This window comes from Mesoplodon mirus (assembly GCF_964341445.2).
Source record: "Mesoplodon mirus genome assembly, chromosome: 20".
Lineage (NCBI taxonomy): Eukaryota > Metazoa > Chordata > Mammalia > Artiodactyla > Ziphiidae > Mesoplodon > Mesoplodon mirus.
The window spans coordinates 17706635-17729704 of NC_138996.1; the positions used below are offsets into that span (position 1 = coordinate 17706635).

At 41.3% G+C, this 23070-nt stretch overlaps 1 protein-coding gene across 3 annotated transcripts in view; it reads right to left on the reverse strand.

Annotated features, from left to right (window-relative positions):
* Positions 1-12838, reverse strand: part of UBXN8 (UBX domain protein 8) — a 50200-nt gene extending 37362 nt beyond the window's left edge. For all 3 annotated transcript variants that reach the window (XM_082608855.1, XM_082608854.1, XM_082608853.1), the window contains exons 1-4: positions 12725-12838; positions 9457-9579; positions 7798-7868; positions 1369-1491 (exon numbers count right to left, since the gene is read on the reverse strand). In XM_082608855.1, coding sequence (XP_082464981.1) covers positions 1369-1491; positions 7798-7868; positions 9457-9579; positions 12725-12812 — 405 coding nt within the window. In that variant the 5' untranslated portion in view covers positions 12813-12838. The remainder of the gene's footprint in view (positions 1-1368; positions 1492-7797; positions 7869-9456; positions 9580-12724) is intronic.
* Positions 12839-23070: the final 10232 nt, after the last annotated feature.

The window sequence follows — 23070 nt, forward strand, 5'->3', positions numbered from 1 at the left end:
AGTTCTCTTTACCAAACTAAAAATGGGCACCATTTTGGTGGGCTGTTTTCCCCATTCTTTTATCCTAAGAGAATTTGTTGGAAGGAGCATGGGGCGTGGGAGTCAAGAAATATTGATACTAGGGCTTCCCTGGTGGCACAGTGGTTGAGAGTCCACCTGCCGATACAGGGGACACGGGTTCGTGCCCCGGTCTGGGAAGATCCCACATGCCGCGGAGCGGCTGGGCCCATGAGCCATGGCCGCTGAGCCTGTGCTCCACAACGGGAGAGGCCACACGGTGAGAGGTCCACGTACCGCAAAAAAAAAAAAAAAAAGAGAGAGATTGATCCTGAACAATTAACTGGCCAAACTTAAGCCCCCACTGCAAACTAGGGGCTGGATCAGCAATGGGTACATTTTCCTTCCTAGAGTCTCAGGTCATAACACCAACTGTCTACTCGCTCCCTGACTTTCTTTTGTCTCCACTAATGGGGTTAAAATATATACTAGTAGCACCACGGAGACATAGCCTAAAAGCAAGGGGCAGAATGACTAATTCACACCGTGACCATTTCAGAAAGAAACGTGGCAGGCTAAGGTCAGGCTGGCAATGACTAACATACAAAACCAGCAGAAGACGAACGCAACTCAGAAGTGAAGTCACTACATAGAGTAGTTGCATTTTATGTTGCCATCTTTCCCATTAAGTTTATTACCCACCCTTGATTGTTTTATGACATATTTACCATTAGGAAATGAATACAAACACTCTGCTTCATTGTCAGGATCCTGTTTACCTCTACTGGATCATTTTCTTTACAAAATGGTGAAAGGTGCAATATAAACAGAAAGCAAAACAAAACAAAACAAAAATGTCTTTGGGACAGAAAGGATCTTACACAAAAAGTCTGTGGCCAGTTCTAAAACTGAATTCCTTTATGAATATCCTTTTTTTCTCTGTAAGAAAACTTAACACTGTAAACATCCACTAGCAAATGACAAAATTCATACTTAATGCCAAAGGAAAAAAGAGTCAAAGGTCAATTGGGCTTTAAAAAAATAAAGCCAGACATGATGAATATTATGAGAGCTTATAATACCTTAGAGATCTGAATTCCCTCAAATAAAAGATGTGATTTGGTCAACAGTTTTCTCAAAGACTGCCTTTTGTTAGAGCTTTTCGAGGATCTAAGTTATATACTCTTTAGACATCAAAAACCACTTAAACACATGACATACTAATATGCTAAATAAAAACCGATATACAATCATTATAAACAAAGACTCCTAAAAAATAGACTGGACTAATCATTTGCAATTTTAAAAAAATCAATACATGCTAAAGGAAACCTAAGCAATAGCAGAATTCAAAATATAATATTTTCTAACCCCAAGTTTATGACCATTGCTTAACTTCCAGGTTTCACCCGTCATATGATAAAAGCGTTCTTCCAGCTTTTTCAATTTCATTTCCTGTTGTGGTTTTAGAACATTCTCTATGTATCTGCTGGCCTGTTCCAAAAACATAAATTAGGTGGTGTTACTATACATTAACATTCCTAAGATTTTATTTACATTGTCTATAATGTTGTAAATAAGAACCAAGTAAGAAACGGTGTTTTCACACTCATTCAATTTTGCCAAAAAAGCAACATCCTCCACTTCTGCATCACTCTCTAAAAATTTGCATTCGTGCTTAATGCAAATAAAAACAAATGTTCTACACTTCTGCTTGTATGGCAGTCTACCTATATATCCTTTAATGTGTTTTCAATGCAACAAAAAATTTATGAGGGGCTGGAATACAAAGATGCAGAGGACAAGGCCTTAGACTTCCAAAGCTTAAACCCAAAGCTGTTTGTTCAAGGCATGATGCCTAAGGCATGAACTGGTTTGGAAGAGCATTAATTAAATGTTGCTCGATCATGGTAAAGTAGAAAATATTTTTAGACTCAAAACACACGGAGATTCTGGTTTTAAGATCACAGGGTGAAATTATTTCTGCCTCCCTTGCCTTTTGAAAAATCACCCCAAAACAACCAAGGTAACAAGAAACAGAAACCCTAATTCCATCACCAATGAAAAACAGAGAAACACTATAACCCCCAAACCACTATACGTAAGGACAGATAGAGGAATGATAACTGATCTGAGTGAGAAAACTGCAACCTAGGTGCTTGCAAAGGATGACAGCAACAGGAAGCCAGGCGTGTACGCCACAGACTGGAACAGCTCAGGAAGAGAGACACCAGGCTCCCTGGCGGGGACACAGGGTGAGGGGCAGAGCTAATATTGGGGGTGTCGGAGGAAACCATGCATCAGCCAAGTGTCACCAACCTGAGTTCTGGGACTCTAATCAACAGAAGTTGGTAAGAAGCCAGATGAGAAGTTCAGGCAATGCTTTATTGGGATTCCTGCTGCAGCACCTGGGAGCGGGAACAAGTAGCAGGTTCCCTTGCTCACTCCCTGGGGTAGGGGGGTGGGGGTGGGTGAGCTGGTCCCTTAAATAGGGTGAGAGGAGGCCTGGAGGGGTGCTTACGTGGCCTGCCCACCCCCATGGTGGTGCTGTGTGCAGGGGTCGTGAGCAGTACCCTGCTTCTGCTCCTGGCACCTCAGGAGAGGCAGTTGGATTTTGGCCTTTTTGTATCTTATTGTTCATAATTTGTCCCAACTGCACAGGCATGCAGTTATTTTTAGTCCCTTATACTTTCTTTGTATTCTGTTGCTTTGTCCAGGGGCAAGAACTGCAGTAAAGGGTCCCAGGTCCCAGCCTGTCTCACAATGAGTTTGTAATGAAACAAGGATTAGGACTATTCCAATTCCTTGCATCTGAGTTTCTTAGAGAAAAGGGGGAAAATTATAAAAAGAGTTATTGGACCCCCAGACCCACTACCCTACCACACATCCAGGCATGAAGGTTTATTCTCTGGGAATATGAATCAGAAAGGCTGCTGAGTCACAGATCCAGGCCTAGTAGAGGGCAGGAATGCAAACAAAAACAGAAAGAGCAGGTGAAAACGCACCCACTGGAAGGTGACACTCCCCAGCCCTTCCCAACTTGACTCAGATTGCTGGCAGCCAGGCCTTAACCCCCACCCCACCCCACCCCCGCACCTGGGAGAATGGAGATGCATTGTCTAGAGGAGGTGAACGGCAAAAGAGAAACACGGAGATACTGACAAAGCTAACTTACTCCTCAGTAACCCTACAGTTAAATCGGTGTCTACCCTACATCAGCAGACAACCCATCAAGCATTGCTCCCATACACGGAAATTCCAATTAGCTTGATTTTCCTTTTTCTTTGAAGTAAAACACAAAGCTTGATGAAATTCTACAAATACTTACACCATCCGTTAGCTTTTAGTGTATCATTCCTAAACGAAGGACGGAGCCAAGAATTACCAGATGATTAAGGAAAGCCTCCTGCGAAAAATGGAGACTAGAACTAACAAACAGAAAAAGGGAACGTGAAAAACCACACTGGAATTTTGAGGATAATGGTGCAATACTTCAGAATTCTAATGATTTTCAACCTGTAATTCTATACCAAATCAAACTATCAATCGTGTCGGAGGAGAAAAATCATCTTTTTAGAATCCAAAGACTCAAAAATCTTATGCATCACCAGGCACATGTCTGCCCAGGCTGGGCACTTCACCATGCACACAGATACATTGTGAGATACTGATTTATTAGTTTCCCTTTGTCCAAAGAGAGGAGACAGAGGGTTAAAGTCTTTAGACTTTTGCCAAACAGAAGAATCCCAACCTTTTTTTTTTTGAACCCTCAGGAATTACAGATGCCAATTAGTATATAATTGGCATATAGATGGAATTATAGTTAACTAATCCATCTCGCATGCAAATCTTTAAAAATGAATAGTAACTTCCACAGGAAATAACATTAAACATTAGAAGCTCAAATATTTACAAGAGAACTTCTTACAAAAGATCTGGCAAGGGACTTCCCTGGTGGTGCAGTGGTTGAGCGTCCGCCTGCCGATGCAGGGGACACGGGTTCGTGCCCCGGTCCGGGAAGATCCCACATGCCGCGGAGCAGCTAGGCCCATGAGCAATGGCCACTGAGCTTGTGCGTCCGGAGCCTTTGCTCCACAACGTGAGAGGCCCACGTACCGCAAAAAAAAAAAAAAAAAGATCTGGCAGGGACACTTTCCTTGCTACTGAATTTAGATCAGGGTAGTTACAAATGTATTGAACAGTAACTACTCCCACCCCCTAACAAATATATAGGCTTTTACTCTTGGGATCTTTTTTCAGCCTTCACTTGTTTACTTAAAAAAGGAATAATTTGCTCACCAGAAAAACAAGTGGTAGATGTCAAAATTTTAATGCCTTTCTACCTAGGCCTTTGTAAAGGGTTTATGTTTAATATTTAGGTAAAAGTCCACAATGAGTCTCCTCTTTTACAAAGGTCAATCAATCATCAATCTGGCAACTGTGCAAATGCTACCTGACATTTCAAGGTCACGAAAATAACTGTTAGATAATCATCCATGGTAAATGCAATTCCTAGCTAGCAAAACCAAACTTGGATGGGATGTGGCAAAAGCAGTGCTCAGAGGTAAAGTTACAGCTGTAAATATCTAATTAAAGAAGAAGAAAAGATATCAAATCATTAACTTTACACCTTAAAAATCTTGAAAAAGAACAAATTAAACCCAAAGCTAGCACACAGCAGCAAATAATAAGGAAGAGATAAACAGAGAATAGAATAGAAAAACAGCAGAACTAATGAAACCAAAAATTGTTTCTTTAAAACGATCAACAAATTTCAGAAAACTTTAACTTGACTAAGAGAAGACAACTAAAATCAGAAATGAATGTGGGGAATTTACTACCAACCTTACAGCAATAAAAAGGATTATAAAGATGTACAATTGTATGCCATCAAATTAGATATCCAAGATGAAATGGACAAATTCTGAGAAACACACAATTACCTAAACTAACTGACTCAATATGAAATAGGAAATCTCAACAGACCTAACGTAAGACTGTGTCAGTAGTTAAAAACCTCCCAACAAAGAAAAGTCCAGGACCAGATGGTTTCACCACTAAATTTTATAAAACCTTTAAAAAAGAATTAGCACCAATCCTTCTCAAACTCTTCCAAAAAACAGACAAGGTGAGAACAGTTCCTAACTCATTCCATGAGGTCAACATTATCCTGATACCAAAGCAAGGCAAAGACACTACAAGAAAATTAAAGACCAATACCCCTTATGAATACAGATGCAAAAATCCTAAACAAAATACTAGCAAACTGATCCAACAGCTTATTGAAAGGAGTATATACCAATGCCAAGTGTAATTTATCTCAAAAATGCAAGATAGTTCAACATAAGAAAATCAATTAATGTAATACATATTAATAAAACAAAGGGGGGAAAAAACCACATGATCACCTGAATTGATGAAGAAAAAGCATTTGACAAAACTTAACACTCTTTCATGATAAAACTATTTAGAAACAAGGAATAGAAGGGAACTTGCTCAACATAACAAGCATCTAGGAAAAAATCCATAGCTAACATCATACTCAATAGTGAAAGATTAAAAGTTTTCTAAGATCAGGAATAAGACAAGGATGCCTACTTTCAACACTACTGTTCAACACTGTTTAAAGTTTTAGCCAGAGTGATAAGGCAAGAAAAAGAAATAAATGACATCACTTTTGGAAATGAGGAAGTAAAACTATCCCTATTCTCAAATGATATGATCTTATACATTAAAAATCCCAAAGAATCCACACACAAAAACCACTAGTGCTAATAAAAAATAAGTAAAATTGCTGCACACAGATCAATATACAAAAATAATTTGTGTTTCTATACACTAGTAATGAAAAATCAAAAAAGAAAATTAAGGAAACAATTGAATTTATAATAGCAACCAAAAGAATAAAATACTTAGGAATAAATTTAGCCAAGAAGGTGAAAGCTATGTACACTGAAAACTACAAAACATTGTTGGAAGAAATTAAAGACAGAAATAAATGGAAAGACATTGCATGGTTATGGATTGCAAGAATTAATATTAAGATGCCAATACTCCTTGCAGCAAAGAAGACTTAATCTCATTAAAATGTCAGTACTACCCAAAGAAATCTCCAGATTTAAGTGCAATCCTTCTCAAAATCCCAAAGCCCTTTTTTGCAGAAATGGAAAGGCCAATCCTCAAATTCATAAGGAATTGCAAGGAGCCTCAACAGCCAAAACAATACTGAAAAAGAAAAACAAAGTGGGATGACTCACACTTCCTGATTTCAAAACTTACTAAAAAACTACAGTAATTAAAATAGTATGGTACTGGCACAAGGACAGATATATATATATAAAGCAATGGAATAGAAGTGAGGGCCCAGAAATAAACCCATATATCTATGGCCAATTGATTTTCAACAAGGGTGCCAAGACCATTCAATGGGGAAAGAATAGTTTCTTTAACAAATGCTGTTGGGACAACTAGATATCCACATGAAAAAGAATGAAATTGGACTCCCATCTCACACCATACACAAAAGCTAACTCAAAGTAGGTTAATAACCTAAATATAAAAACTAAAACTATACACTCTTGGAAGAAAATATAGGAGTAAATTTTCATGACTTTGGATTTGGCAATGGATTCTTAAATATGACACCAAAAGCATGAGCTACAAAAAAAATAAAAGATAACTAGACTTCATCAAAACTAAAAACACTTTTGTGCATCAAAGGGCAATAACAAAAAAGTGAAAAGCAATCCACAGAATGGGAGATAATACTCACAAATCAGATATCTGATAAGAGTTTAGTATCCAGAATATATAAAGAACTCCTATAATTCAACAACAGAAAGACAAACAACCCAATTTAAAAACAGGCAAAGAACTTAAACAGACATTTCTCCAGAGAAGATATACAAATGTCCAACAAGCACTTGAAAAGGATTTCAACATCATTAGTCAACAGGGAAATGCAAATCAAAACCACAATGTGATACCACTTCGTATGCATTATGATGAGTACTGGGGGGGGTGAGGGGTGGAAATAATAAATGTTGGTGAGGATGCAGAGAAACTGGGACACTCAGAAACTGCTGGTGGGCATACAAAATGGTATAGCCAGTGTGGAAAATAGTTCAGCAATTCCTCAAAAAGTTAAAATATAGAATTACCATATGACCTAGCAATCCCATTTCTATGTATATACCCCAAAGAATTGAAAACAGGTATTCAAATACTTGCACAAAAATATTCACAGCAGCACGATTCACAATAGCCAAAAGGTGAAAACAACCTAAATGTCTATCAGTGAATGGATAAACAAATTCTGATCCGTCCATACAATGGAATATGACTCAGCCATAAAAAGGAAAGAAGTACTGATATATGCTATATGGATGAGCCCCAGAACACACTATGCAAGTGAAAGAAGCCAGACACAAATGGTCACATGTTATATGATTCCACTTGTATGAAATATTCAGAATAGATAAATCCATACAAACAGAAAGCAGATGTTGGTTGCCAAAGGATGGAAAAAGTGGGGAATGGGGAAATAACTGTTTAGTGGGTATGGGGTTTTCTTCTGCAGTGAAGAAAATGTTTTGGAACTAGACAGGGGTAGTGGTTGCACAACATTGTGAATATTCTAATTGCCACTGAATTATACACTTTAAGATAGTCATGTCATGAGAATTTGACCTCAATAATAAAAAAATCTGAACACAAACACATAAAGCAACAGACCTAAATTTAAAATGCCCCAGACATTTTTGTATTCCCTTTATATACTCTCCGAAACGTATGCTTTACCTTTTCACCCTGTGCCTCTTGCTGTTTTTTCCTCACAAGTTTTTGCCTTTTCTCATTCTTCTCTTCTTCTTCTAAGACATCAAAACATATAAGTACTTTTTAATTCCCAAGTATCAGTACGTTGAATGTTATTTTCTCTGACAATCTTCTGCAGATCTTCACATTTTGGGAGAGAAAAGCCTTCAAAAAACAGACTGTATTTTTCAAATAATGAAAATGAGATACATGCAGACAGCTGAAACCAGGAAATCTGCAAGAAACTTCTTTCTGTAAGAAAAGGTCTATTCTGAAAACTAAAATTCTCTGACATGTATTGTATGTTACAGTTTTGGTGAGGAGACTTCAAGAATAATGATGGGGCTTCCCTGGTGGCACAGTGGTTAAGAATCCACCTGCCAAGCCTGGGAACACGGGTTCGAGCCCTGGTCCGGGAAGATCCCACATGCCACAGAGCAACTAAGCCCATGCACCAGAACTACTGAGCCTGCGCTCTAGAGCCCATGAGCCACAACTACTGAGCCCATGCCACAACTACCAAAGCCCGAGCGTCTAGAGCCTGGGCTCCACAACAAGAGAAGCCACTGCAATGAGAAGCCTGCACACTGCAACAAAGAGTAGCCCTGCTCACCCCAACTAGAGAAAGCCCGCGTGCAGCAATAAAGACCCAATGCAGCCATAAATAAATAAATAAATAAATAAAATTTAAATAAATAAATAAACAGTAAAACAGAACATAATGCACCGAATTCACTATTGGCAAGCTTCTTTCTAATAGGATATAAGAATGTAGACATCAGTTTCAGGATTTATCTGTTCTGAGGTGAACTACAATATTGTTTTTTGTTTTGTTTTGTTTTTTTAATAAATTTATTTACTTATTTATTTTTGGCTATGTTGGGTCTTCGTTGCTGTGTGCAGGCTTTCTCTAGTTGCAGTGAGAGGAGGCTACTCTTTGTTGCGGTGCACGGGCTCTAGGCACGCAGGCTCAGTAGTTGTGGCTTGCGGGCTCTAGAGCACAGGCTCAGTAGTTGTGGCTTAGTTGCTCTGTGTCATGTGGGATCTTCCCGGACCAGGGTTCGAACCCGTGTCCCCTGCACTGGCAGGTGGATTCTTAACCACTGCACCACCAGGGAAGTCACTACAATATTGTTTTAAAAGGCTTCTAACACGAACTTTTACTTACCACAAAAACAAAACAAAAATAAGAACAAGCATGGTTTCCTAAAATTAAGAGCACTTAACTATACATACAATATAAGTGCGTAAATAAAAACTGCCAGAATGGAATGAAAAATAAATTATCTTTAACTCTTAATCTTAATGATAGATATATTTACCATTTGTAGAACAGTTTACAAGCTGTACGTACCAAACAGCAGTTAAGCTGCACAAACACACAGACAATTTAAAATTAGCGAACGTGCAGAAATGCTATAGTTTCAAATGTATATACAAGAAAAAAATATAATTTCTCATAAAAATATTGGGATTTATAGCCTATCCAAAATTGTAACTAAAGTTGTAATGATTACTCTACCTTGAAATTACACAGCACAAATTAATGGTAAAATGATTCTTACTGTGCAAAGTTCTAGAATAAATAAAGGAAAGAAATTTCGGTAGAAAAGTATAAAAGGGTAGCATAAACAATAAACTTACCTTTCAGATAAACTTGGGAAGATTTAAACGAGTTAACCCATGAGGTAGTCACAGAAATAATTAATGTAAGCAGAGTAAGCAGTAAGAAAATCCGGCCACACAGCAAAATTAGATCTTTGATTCCTTATAAAGGTTAAAAAAAATACAATTAAAATTCAAAACATTTTTCTTGATACTAGGTATTAACACATTAGAAGATCATTTGTACTAGAAAAGTAGAGTAAAAGTTAAGGTACACAATTGTCTTAAGATTTTTCATATAGTCTTCTTTGGGTGCCAAAATTCATAATGACTGCCATTACCAGAGCAAGTTTTCAGAAAATGATTCTAGAACATCTTATGTCTCAGGAATATAAGTAGAATTCGAGTGATTGGCTACATTATAAATATATGACTATCAATAATGCATAAATTCTGGTTTCCCTTCTTCCCAGAGAAGGGAAGAAAATTATCCACATAATTGGGAATTAAATCGTGATGGTATCATCTTATCAAATTCTAGTTCTATTTAAAAACAGTCACTCTCACTGAAATAGCAAATTCTTATTTCTGACAGTTAAATTATACAACTCTGTACTTCTCTATTTCTCAATATTTATTCTATCATATGTAAATAAAATTACTAGATACATGTTTGCCTAGAAAAAAAGTAAAAAACTTGGTTTTGTATTACCTTAAGAACAAGATGAAAATTAATGAGCAGAAATGTAACAAGTACCTACTTTGTGTAATACAACTTGCCAAATGGTGAGGGAGTGTAGATATAAAGTAGTATAAAAAATGGTTTCTACCCTCCAGGAATTTTTAGTTTTGTTTTATAATTCTCAAAAGTTACCAGGCAGACGTACAGAGGAACCATCTTACCAATGTGATGGGGGCTGGCAGTTAGTCAATTAACTGAAAATTAAAGAAGGAATTATATATACAGACTTAATTTTTAACTGAAAACAGATATATATATATGTATATCATCCTTTTTTTAAAAAAAATCAGTTTAAAGTTGTTTAGCGAAGTTTTTTTTTTTTTTTTTTCTTTTGAATTACAGCCCTTCCAACCTTTGCCAGCATTACTACTGATTCAGGTATTGCTCAATATGCCACGTGATTAAATCTCGGGTAACTATGGTCATTTCAAAAGTAATTTGACACCTAGAGTATTGGTATTTAGAGAAACCGTTGTGTTATAGGATTTATGTTCCATATATTGCTTTTTGTTCTAGCAAGCAAGCAATTTCAAATGTCATATGGGAATACAAAAGAACTAGATTAATGTGTGCACCTCTCAATTAGAAATTTTTAAAAGTAAGTTGAGGTGTTTTGTTTTGTTTTGTTTATACCTATTCTCAAGAGCCCATATGCAGGGCACTTCAAAGGATAACAAACGTGAGGAACCAGCATTAAAGTATTTAGCTTAAGTACAAGTAAAAATGTATCAGCAATGAAGGCCTTTACAGAGTAGAAAAAGACAGGTGAACATTTTTCAATACATGTCCAAAAATATAGCCCAGGTGAATGAACACTCCTCCTCCCTTTGGTAATTCAATAGGAGGAAGAGGAGGGGAGAAGGGAGAGGAGGGGAGGAGGGGAGGAGGGGAGGAGGGGGAGGAGGGGAGGAGGGGAGGAGGGGGAGGGGGGGAGGAGGGGGAGGGGGGAGGAGGGGAGGAGGGGGAGAGGGGAGGAGGGAGGGGGAGGAGGGGGAGAGGGGAGGAGGGGGAGGAGGGGAGGAGGGGGAGGAGGGGAGGAGGGGGAGGAGGGGTCTCTGCTCTCAGGAAGTATATTCCCCTGTGGTCAGAGCTGATCATGTGAACAGATCTCCTTCTACAACCCTGAGTAAACATCTTCTCATTGACTAGTGACTCAAATATTAGTGCAAAAGTAGAAGATTCTAGATGAGCAGAGTAAGGGTGAATTCCTTAAGGTAAGGGAGCAGGTAAATTCTGGAATAAGTGTGAGTTTAACATTTCTGTATATCATTTGGATAAAGGTCTTGTTAGATTCCAATACTGCTTGAGACTTCTGGAGAATCTCTGTAGATTTTTTAAAAAGCATTTTATTTTAATTTCTTATTTCAAGCAACATTCTGGGTACCTGACTTCTTGGGGGTGGGGAGAAAGAGAGGAAATATACAAGCTCGGTTTCATCATGGTCTCTAATTTTAGGACTGAGTTTAAGGAGGGAAACAGACATGTAAACTGGTCAATAATATGTCCAAAAATGAACTGATTCTCCAGTGGTCCACCAGTTTCCTTTCAGTTTTTCCTTTATCACTGGCACCACCAACGACTTGCGGTTGTTCAACTCCACATATAGGAGCCATCCCTGAATCTCTCCTTTCCCTCACCCGAATCATTAATCCATCAACAAATCCTAGTTGGCTAATATCCCAAATCTGTGCACATTTCACCTCCTCTGTTATCCTAGTCAGGCCAACCATCAAACAATCATCACGACTTCCCTACTTCAGAAGCCTATGCCTCACTGCTTCCACTGCAGCTTCCTTGCAAAACATTCTGCACACAGAACCCAGTGACCTGTTTTAAAACCTTAGGTAAGTCCCTTAACCTCCCTATATCTCAGTTTCCTCAACTGTAAAAAAAGGGATTATAATAGTACCCACCCTCTATGACTGTAAAGCGGATTAGATGAGATAATGAATAAACACTTAGACTTTGGTTTACAGTAAGTGCTCAATGAATGTTTCTATCTTGAGCCAATCTCCCTCTTAGTCAGTCTCCTTGGTCCAGCCTCAATTTTCTTCATCCTTTTCCTCCAAACACATCACAGTTCCTTTGTCTGGAATGTTTTCTCCCGGCTTTTCAAAGTGGTGGTTCCTACCATCATTTAAATCTCTGCTTAAATTCCTCAGTAGGCCTACATCACATCAACCTGTTTATTTCCTCTTGAGCATTCAACACAATTTGAAAGTCGTGTATATACTTGTTCCTGTGCTTTCTGCCTCAGTCCCCTTTCACGCAAAACCTCACCAGACCTGGAGAGACTTTTTGCGCCAAAGGGAGTCGGCCGCGCCAGAGGGAGTAGGCCGCGCCAAAGGGAGTCGACCTCCCCAAGGTGAGTCGGCCTCACCAAGGCGGCGGAAGTCTCGCTCCCCACAAGGACCCGCGCCGGAAAAGGGAGGCAGGCGCGGTGTAGCCTGGGAATCGTAGTCAAAGCTGCCTAGAGGGGACGCGGCTGGGAAACGGAAATTCTACGCAACGTTCACGGGACCGTCACCTGGGTATGAGCACCAAGAGGGAAAAGCCAACACTTACCCAGATCTGGGATCCCACGTTGGAGCTCCAAACACAAGAGCGGGAGAGCAGCAAGGAGGAAAACGCCAACAACGCCACGAGAAGCCATAGTGGCGGGCGCCCCGCTTCCGGGCGGAAGGCCCGCCCCTTCCGGTTGCTCCTCCCTTGGAAGGTGGAGTGGAGGAACCCTGCCTAAGGGAGGAATTTGGGGAGACAGGTAGACCCTAAAGCCAGGTCGTTGGTCGGACTGAGATAAGACCAGGTTTTTGAACTCATAATCTGTAGCCTTAGAACAAATGCAGGTCACCTCCTCAAGTCACGTGATGTCCAGGGGAGACGGCCTTGCTGGTGCCCGTCTAACCAAGTTCTATGAAAGCAAAACGTGGGCTCCAGTGAGGCTGGCTGCACCTGCGTCTTTGGCCATGGGACTCTGGAGACTGAGAAAGAGCTGAAGAATAAAATGAGGGGCTTCCCTGGGGGCACAGTGGTTGAGAATCCGCCTGCCAAAGCAGGGGACAGGGGTTCGAGCCCTGGTCCGGGAGGATCCCACATGCCGCGGAGCAACAAAGCCCGTGCACCAGAACTACTGAGCCTGCGCTCTAGAGCCCGCAAGCCACTACTGAGCCCATGTGCCACAACTACTGAAGCCCGCAAGCCTAGAGCCCATGCTCTGCAACGAGAGAAGCCACCGCAATGAGAAGCCCATGCACCGCAACGAAGAGTGGCCCCCGCTCGCTGCAACTAGAGAAAGCCCGTGCGCAGCAACAAAGACCCAACATAGCCACAAAAAAAAAGTAAAATGAACCTGAAGAGAAAGCGTACTGGGTGTTGACGCTGTTGGGGGCAGCCTGGCCCCTGGGCCTTGTGTCCATAGTGGGTGATTGTGGGCTTTTGGGTCAGACAACTGAGCATCACTCTCTGCTGAAGCACCTTCTTTATCACTGTAACGATCCCTGGCCCCTTTCATGTCTCTAGTACCTGAGGGAAGATGACTCAGAAGTGGGGCCTGGCACCTAATCCTGGAGACCCACTACCCCTTGCTCCACTCCTCGTTAGTTTTGCCAGCAGGTGTTGCTGTTAACGACTTAACTCAGCCTCACAGTTCTATTACCTCATTGCCATCCCATGATACACCTCTGGTGCTTCTGCCAACCTGCAACGCAATTAAGCTACAGAGATCATCACAATTTGCAAGATTTCTTGCTTGAAAATTCATTTTCTGACCTAGCCATCAATTTTCCCACCCTTCAATTTACTTCAGCTAACATTTATTGAGCCCCACAATTTGGTACAGAAGGACTCGTGGAGACTCAAATATGTGTAAGTTACTGAATTTGTCCTTGATAAGCTCAGAAAGTCAGTTTAGTGGGAAAGAGCCCTGTAAATAGATATATACAGTGCCTGAGTGTTGTGATTCGGATGCGCACAGGGGTCTGTGGAACCCTATCCCCAGCGAGGGCTTGAACGTTTTCCTGAAGGAAACCATGCCCAAATTGTGCTGTAAAGTTTAGGAATTGGGGAAGGGGGCAAAAGGAAGAATGGGATTGCAAATTTAGGAAACTGTGAATGCAGAGGAACAAGCAGCAGTTTGTTTTTTGTTTTTTTTTTGCGGTACGCGGACCTCTCACTGCTGTGGCTTCTCCCGTTGTGGAGCACAGGCTCCGGACGTGCAGGCTCAGCGGCCATGGCTCACGGGCCCAGCCGCTCCACAGCATGTGGCATCTTCCCAGACCGGGGCACGAACCGGTGTCCCCTGCATCGGCAGGCGGACTCTCAACCACTGTGCCACCAGGGAAGCCCCAAGCAGCAGTTTAAAATATTGCAGTTCCACGTTTGAGTGGAGGTGCATTAAGGTAGTTTGGAGCTAGGACCAGAGAGGGCTTGGCTTTGTGCGTAGGCTAAGAACTTTATCCTGGAAGTGAAGTTGCAAGATATGAGGGCAAAATCTCAAAATTAGTCGAGGTGAAGTAATACAAATTCCAACATGACATACCAATTAAATAATTAACTATATTGACTCATTCAGAGGTTCTCGTCTACATGAAGACAGGAAAGAAAGGAAGTTCTTCACCTCTTAAATGTCTTCATTTTGGTATGATTTCCTCCTTTAGGTATTTTTCTTCCTCCTTCTATATTCCTAGTATAATCTGTTGACACCAGTGAATCTGTGTCAGGACAATAAAGTGGCGGCTCCCACGTACTCCAGATTTGCATGGGATCTTACACATTTCCCAAACTTTGTTGATTGTGAAGTCTCTTCACTGCATTTATCTACTCTTACCCCCCTCCCCAAGACCACCAAAATAACCTATTCATCTAAAACCAAGTTTCTCACTTACTGATTTAAGGGAGAACACTGTTGTGACATAATCTTTGTAGTGACTCAGAGGGGAAGTCAAGGGTGATTTTTATAGGGTTTTTGGAGTCTAGGTTGGAGTAGTTTAAGGTGGCCTTTTCGATGTGGGGATCTTACTGGGATTGGACATAGTACATGGTGTAACAGTTTAGGGCTGCTGGACACAGCAAGATGAGGGACTTGAAGTCAGATGTGGCCCCTCTTTGATAAGAAAGGGCATTTGCCCAGTTAAGTGATCAATTCAACTTCTCAGCGCCTGAGAGGGAAGCTTTTTATCCAGATTAGCAATCTGTTGTTCAGATGAATGGATTTTCAGGAAGCTTCTAAAGCTAACAATGAAATTATGTACTGATTTACAGCCTGTCCTTGTTGGCAAGAATTTCCTGGAACAAACAGTAAAGTTATGTTGATTTAAGGTCATAGTTCTCAGTGATCATAATTAAGCCATGGGTTATAGATGGCTCAGTTCTCACAATAAAATCTTATGAATACCTTGAATACTGTATAAGAGGAAGGGACTTGATAGTTTATATTAAATCATTTTCTACTAACATTCTTCAGACACAAATTTCACATTTTTTTAAATTTAAGAAGTGATGCTACTTGTTTTCTTTATGTGTAAAGAAATAGGATTGTCAACACATTTTTAATTTACTTTTGGCTGCACTGGGTCTTCGTTGCTGCACATGGGCTTTCTCTAGTTACAGCGAATGGGGGCTACTCTTCGTTGCGGTGCGGGGGCGCCTCATTGCGGTGGCTTCTCGTTGCAGAGCACGGGCTCTAGGTGTGCGGGCTTCAGTAGTTGTGGCACGCGGGCTCAGTATTTGTGGCTCACGGGCTCTAGAGCGCAGGCTCAGTAGTTGTGGCACACGGGCTTTGTTGCTCCGTGGCATGTGGGATCTTCCTGGACCAAGGATCAAACCCGTATCCCCTGCATTGGCAGGCGGATTCTTTTTTTTTTTTTTTTTTTTTTTGTGGTATGCGGGCCTCTCACTGTTGTGGCCTCCCCCGTTGCGGAGCACAGGCTCCGGATGCGCAGGCCCAGCGGCCATGGCTCACGGGCCCAGCCGCTCCGCGGCATATGGGATCCTCCCAGACCGGGGCACGAACCCGTATCCCCTGCATCGGCAGGCGGACTCTCAACCACTGCGCCACCAGGGAGGCCCTAGCAGGCGGATTCTTAACCACTGTGCCATGAGGGAAGTCCCACATTTTAATTTATTTATTTATTTATTTATTTATTTGGTTGTGCAGGTCAGTTTCGGCAGGTGGGCTCCTTTAGTTGCGGCTCCAGGGCTCCTTAGTTGCGGCACATGGGCTCCTTAGTTGTGGCATGCGAACACAATTGTGGCATGCATATGGAATCTAGTTCCCTGACCAGGAATCGAACCCGAGCCCCCTGCGTTGGGAGCACAGAGTCCTACCCACTGTGCAACCAGGGAAGTTCTGACACATTTTTAAATTACATATAATCATATTTGGTTGGGGGGGACAAATGTTAATTAAAATGTAGCCTGAATTGTATGTATTAAGTGTATCCAAACTGCTTTTGTGACCTAACATTTGGAATTTTTGCATTAAAAAAAATCAACTAGTAAAGTTTTCTGATATCTTATTATGAAAATTTTCAGACAAAAAAGTTGAAAAAAATTTACAGTGACTATCCATATACCCACCACATTTTATTATATATATTGTCACATATCTATCAGTCTATCCATTCATCAATCTGTCTTATTTTGATGCATTTCATAGTTGGAGACTTTAGTACACTTCCTCCAAAATACTTCAGCATGCATATCATTAACTATATTATGTGCATATGCATACTTCATATGATATGTATATTTCAGCATGTATGTCATTAACTACAGTGAAATGCACACATCTTCACCCTACCATTCCTTGAGTTCCAATATAAGCATTGTTAAAAGATAAACTGAAACATGTTAAAATTTTTAAGAGTTTATTTGAGCAAACATTGATTTGAATCAGGCAGCATCCAATACAGCAGATAGAAAGGAGCTCTGAGGAGCTGCAGCTGTATAATGAAAGACTTTTCTAGCCAGAAGGGAGCAGGGACAAGGAAGTTATTCCAGGCAAAAAAGTGGATTGGTTATTGCAAGTTTACTTTCCTTTAGGGGATTGCAGGGGTCCAACAAGCAGATTACCTAACTAGTGCTGATCAAGTGATTCCATTTCTGGGAGAGCCCAAACTAATTAAGTTAATTCTGCATTTGGTGGTGTGGGGTTTAGCATAAGCAACTCCATTTTAGGCCTCTTGTCTTGTTTCTTAACAGCATATACTAGAGCAAGATAAAAGATTTTGTCTAGAAAGTAACCACTGTTTTGATTTTTTTTCCACCATAGATTAGTTTTGCCTCTTCTAGGACTTCTATAAATGGAATTATACAAAATGTGCTGTTTGGATTAGGCTTTGTACACACATCATAATTTTTTAAAACTTTTTATTTTGAGATAATAATTATAGGTTCACAGAGAGTTATAAGAAATAATACAGAGAGATCACATGCATTCTTTACTCAGTTTCCCCCATTGGCAAATTCGTGCATAACTATAGTACAATATCATAAACAGGAGATTTATATTGACACAATCTACCAACCTTATTCAGGTTTTACCAGTTTTACATACAGTCATTTGTGGATGTGTATTTAGTTGGATGCAATATTATCACCTGTGTTGATTCATGTGACCACCACCAGTCAAGATACAGAACAGTTCCTTCAGAAGAGTCTCTTGCACTACCCTTTTGTAGCCACAGTCACTTCATTTTCTATCCTTCACTAAACCCTGGGCAACAACTAATCTGTTCTCCATCTCTTTAAGTTTGTCATTTCAAGAATATTATGGAGCTTCCCTGGTGGCGCAGTGGTTGAGAGTCCACCTGCTGATGCAGGGGACACAGGTTCGTGCCCCGGTCCGGGAAGATCCCACATGCCACGGAACGGCTGGGTCCGTGAGCCGTGGCCACTGAGCCTGCGTGTCCGGAGCCTGTGCTCCACAATGGGAGAGGCCACAACAGTGAGAGGCCCGCGTACCTCAAAAAAAAAAAAAAAAGAATATCATGTAAGTGGAATCATACAGCATTCATTAACTACAATGACATGCACATATCTTAACTGTACCATTCCTTGACTTCCAATATAAGCATTGTTAAAAGACAAACTGAGGAATATTAAAGCTTTTAATATTGGCCTTTGAGATAGCTTTTCCTTTTTTTTTTTCTGCTACACCGTGTGGCTTGCAGGATCTTAGTTCCCCAACCAGGGATTGAACCCAGGCTCTGGCAGTGAAAGTGCCGAGTCCTAACCACTGGACCACTAGGAAGTTCCCGAGATAGGCTTTTTACTCAATATAATCCCCTTGAGATCCATATAAGTTGTTATGTGTATTCGTTTTTATTGCTGGGTAGTATTCCTTGATATGAATGTACCATAGTTTGACAAACCACTCACCTTTGGAAGACATCTTGATTGTTTCCAGGTTTGGCTATTATGAATAAAGCTGCTATAACCATTTGTTTACAAGTTCTTATGTAAACTTAAGTTTTCATTTCTCTGGGATAAACGCCCCAGAGTGCAATTGCTTGGTTGTATGGCAATTATTAGCATTATTCGTTGCCTCAATATTAAACAAATTGCAATTTAGTAATCTTTATTTAATTCCTTTTCTCGTATTATATTTATCCTTCTTATAAATGACTGAAATTATTTTCATATATGTGTCATGAGAAATACATTTCATTGAGCAACCTAGATGTGCAAGCTTCTTTACGTACTATTTCCTGTATTATTTCCTGTACAGACTTCGCAGATTGTCTATAAACAATCTATAAAAGTACTTCTATAAAAGTACCATTTCCACCTTCCAACATAATAGGTCTTGACCTATAACCTTAAAAGAACACAGAGTTGTAATATCAATGAGTTACTTATGAGACATGAATACATTTCTTATAAATTACACTTTAGGAAAAAAGGCAGAGGGAGGGACTTCCCTGGTGGCTCAGTGGTTAAGAATGCGCCTGCCAATGCGGGGGACATGGGTTCGAGCCCTGGTCTGGGGAGATCCCACATGGCGTGGAGCAACTAAGCCCGTGCGCCACAACTACTGAGCCTGCGCTCTAGAGCCCACGAGCTGCAACTACTGAAGCCCACGTGCGTAGACCCTGTGCTCCACAACAAGAGAAGCCACCGCAATAAGAAGCCCGTGTACCGCAACGAGGAGTAGCCCCCGCTCGCCGCAAATAGAGAAAAGCCGGCGTGCAGCAACAAAGACCCAATGCAGCCAAAAAATTTTAAAATAAGCGAATAAAATATTAAAGGATCTAGAACAGTATGTGGCATTTGCATCATGTAAATATTTAAAATAAATGCAGAGGGAGAGAGGCTACAATTTTTTAAATGAAATGTAATGTTCAACATTTTCTCCTACAAAAAATACCATTTAAAAAAATCTTGGATCTTGTATTTTCACCATAGGACAATATCTTTGATGGTTTCTTTCCAGTAATGGTTAAGAGAATAGGCTTCAGAGCCAGGCCTCCAGGATTTGAATCCCAGCTCTGCCATTCACCAGCTGTGTAATCTAATGCAAGTTATTAAGTCATTTACTCTCTTTGAGCCTTAGTCTATTTACAAAATGGGGGTAATAATAGTATTTATTTCTTGGGTTGAGGAGGGGGTAACAGAAAGCTCTTAGCATCGTGCCTAATAAAGTTCTTAAGGACAGTGCTTAGTTCAATCTATACTAATCGTTGGCTTATTATTTTGACAAATATTTCAGTGTCTTTGTGGAAATCACCTAAATTTGTATAGTGTTCAAAAGAAATATTTAATGATGGAATTATTAAAATGTGAAATAATCCCTTGGGGCTCTGCTGTCCCTCACAAGTCATGCTAGTTTATAATGATGTCATAAGACTGCGCACTTGAATGATAACTTAGTCGATTTTCATTCTCAGCATTTAATATCCTGAAACTACCTCTTATTAACTACATTGACTAAATTTTTACTTTAGCTGATACTTCGTTGCTTGAAGAAGAGAAAGTTTAGATACAGTCTGAAGTCTTCAAGTGTTGGGGATATGGCTACCCATTCCCCTTCCCACCTAAGTCAGAAGTTCAAAGAGGAAAAGCATTTACATGAATGTAAAATATTACAGTCCCAAATAATACCTTATGAACCTTTGGTTTCAACATATTGCATGGGATTATGTATTTAATGAAAATGTTGATGAAAAGTTCTTTCCTCTGTTAAAACTAGCAGAAACGTAGACCTCCTTTCATCTTCTTTATGTTTGCTTTATGGCATCATTGTCCTTCTGTATCTCCTGGTTCAAGACTTGTCATCTTTGACTCTTACACCCTGTCAATTTCACTTCCTTATGTCTGTCCAATCTGTTTCTTCCTGCCTGTTCTCAATACCACCACCTATTACCTTTGCCTCCTACACTGCCAGTTTCACCATTTCCAATCCATTTCATCTACTTCCAGGGAAAGACACCCCTGAGAAATCTCCAGAGACTCCTTATTGCCTCTGGAGTAATGTCTAAACACCTTACCCTGGTTACTAGCAAGGCTTTCCAGGACTCCACCCACCTCCCATTATCCCCTTTAAGTTGCCTACAGTTCAGCCGGTCGGCACTGCTCTGCTTACTTCCTCCAGTTAGTGCTAGCTCATTTCCTCCACTGTAAGCTATTCTTGTTTGACAAGCCTGTCTCCTTTGTCAGCCTTCCTACTTCACGCGAAGAAACTGACTCTCAGAGGGATTAAGTGACTATGACAGCACCTGTGGGGGGATATGAAACCAAGTTTCTCTGACTCAGACTCTTTACTCCTAGATACTTGTGCATATTTCTTAAGAACAAGGATATTCTCTTATTTAGCCACAGTACAATTCTCAAACCCAGGAAACTTAACATCGATGTAGTATCATTATATATTATACAGGCCATATTCAAATTTCACCAATCATCCTTTATAGGAAAATTTCCCCATCCAGAATCCCATTCAGGATAAACCTTGCCTTTCATTCTCATAATTCTTCAATCTTCTTTAACCTGGAATAGTTCCTTAGCCTTGTTTTTTTTTTTTAAGTTTAAAAAAATTTATTTATTTATTTATTTATTCTTGGCTGTGTTGGGTCTTCGTTGCTGCGTGCGGGGTTTCTCTAGTTGCCGCGAGCAGGGGCTACTCTTTGTTGTAGTGTGCAAGCTTCTCATTGCGGTGGCTTCTCTTGTTGTGGAGCACGGGCTCTAGGCACCCGAGCTTCAGTAGTTGTGGCTCGCGGGCTCTAGAGCTCAGGCTCAGTAGTTGTGGCGCACGGGCTTAGCTGTTCCGCGGCACATGGGATCTTCCTGGACCAGGGCTTGAACCCATGTGCCGTGAATTGGCAGGCGGATTCTTAACGACTGCGCCACCAGGGAAGTTGAAGCCTTGTTTTGTTTTCAAGGCATTGACAGCTTTTAAGGAGTACAGGCCAATTATTTGAAAATTTCCCTCAATGTGGCTTTTCCTGAGTGTTACCTCACGAATAGACTCAGGTTATGGATTTTTAGCAGGACTATTGCGCAAGTGAAGTTGTATACTTTTTACTGCATCGCATCACCAGGCACACGATGACAGCTGTCTCATTCCCGGCAATATTCACCTTTGACCACTTGGATAACGTGGTGTGTGGCCCACTGTAAAGCCACCATTTTCCCCTTTGTGATCAATAAGCAATCTGTGGGGACATAGTCTGACTGTAAACAACCTTTTCCTCACCAAACTTTCACCCAGTGGTTTTAACATTCACTGATGTTTAATGACAATGATCACTATGATAGCTGTAAAGTGATGATTTTTCTAACTCTTGTTTCGTCTACACTTATTACATGGCAGCCTAGTGGAAGGAGGATCTTTACCTTCTTTCCCTCTATTACTTTTTTTTTTTTTTTTTTTTTTTTTTGCGGTACGCGGGCCTCTCACTGTTGTGGCCTCTCCCGTTGCGGAGCACAGGCTCCGGACGCGCAGGCTCAGCGGCCATGGCCCCCGGGCCCACATAGGAGGACTCCCAACCACTGCGCCACCAGGGAAGCCCCCTCTATTACTTTTTAATCAGGAAAACAAAACAAACAAAAAACTTTTAAAAAGAACTGGATACCACTCTAACTGGCGTGTGGTTGGTCCCCCTTGCCCTTCGGCGAGCCGGGCCCAGCTTCTGAGACCCGGACCTTTACTCCTTTGCCTCCAGTGCTCCCAGCCTTGTGGGTGATGGGCGTCGGCCACACAAACTGACTGACTTACTACTTTGTTGTGCAATTGGTTGCTCCAGATATTTTTAAATAACACCCCAGTCTCTCCAGCTTGGGAGGAAAATGCTTTTGTGTCTCCATCTCTACGCTATCTTTATGCTTCATCTGTGGAACACAAAAACATTTGTTCCAAAGCCTCCCAAATTAAATGTGCCGAAAGCCGGGGTGGGGGGTGTTTAAAATGTAGATTGCTGGAGTCCTGCTCCAGAGGGTCCGATTTAGTAGATCTGGGTTAGGGCCCAGGGATCAGGTGGTCTGCGGATCAAACCTTGAGAAACATCACCCTCAAAATGATGGTGGGCAAGTCTCCCTTCCTGGAGAAGTCGGCGCCACTGGCAACTCCCAAAGAGCCCGCTCAGAAAAGGCTGGGGGAACAAAAGAGGGCGTTCATCCTTCCTCGCCCCATCAGCCTTCAGAAACCTACATTCGGCTGATGCCACTCGGGCGCGGGGACCCAGGTGCTGGGGTGAAGACTGAAGCGGAGAGTTCCTAGAAAAGAGACCCTCCCTTGGAGCAGGGCGGGCTGGCTCGCGCACAGCGGGACGGAGTGGGGCGACTCCCCCTGCCCCGGTCCGGCCGAGCCGGGGAGCCCCATCGCCAGCCCGCCCCGCACGCCGCCGCGCGCCGGCTGAGTGCTTAGTCACCGTGAGGCTGCGCCGGCCCCGCGCGCCCCCCTCCTTCCCCGAGCC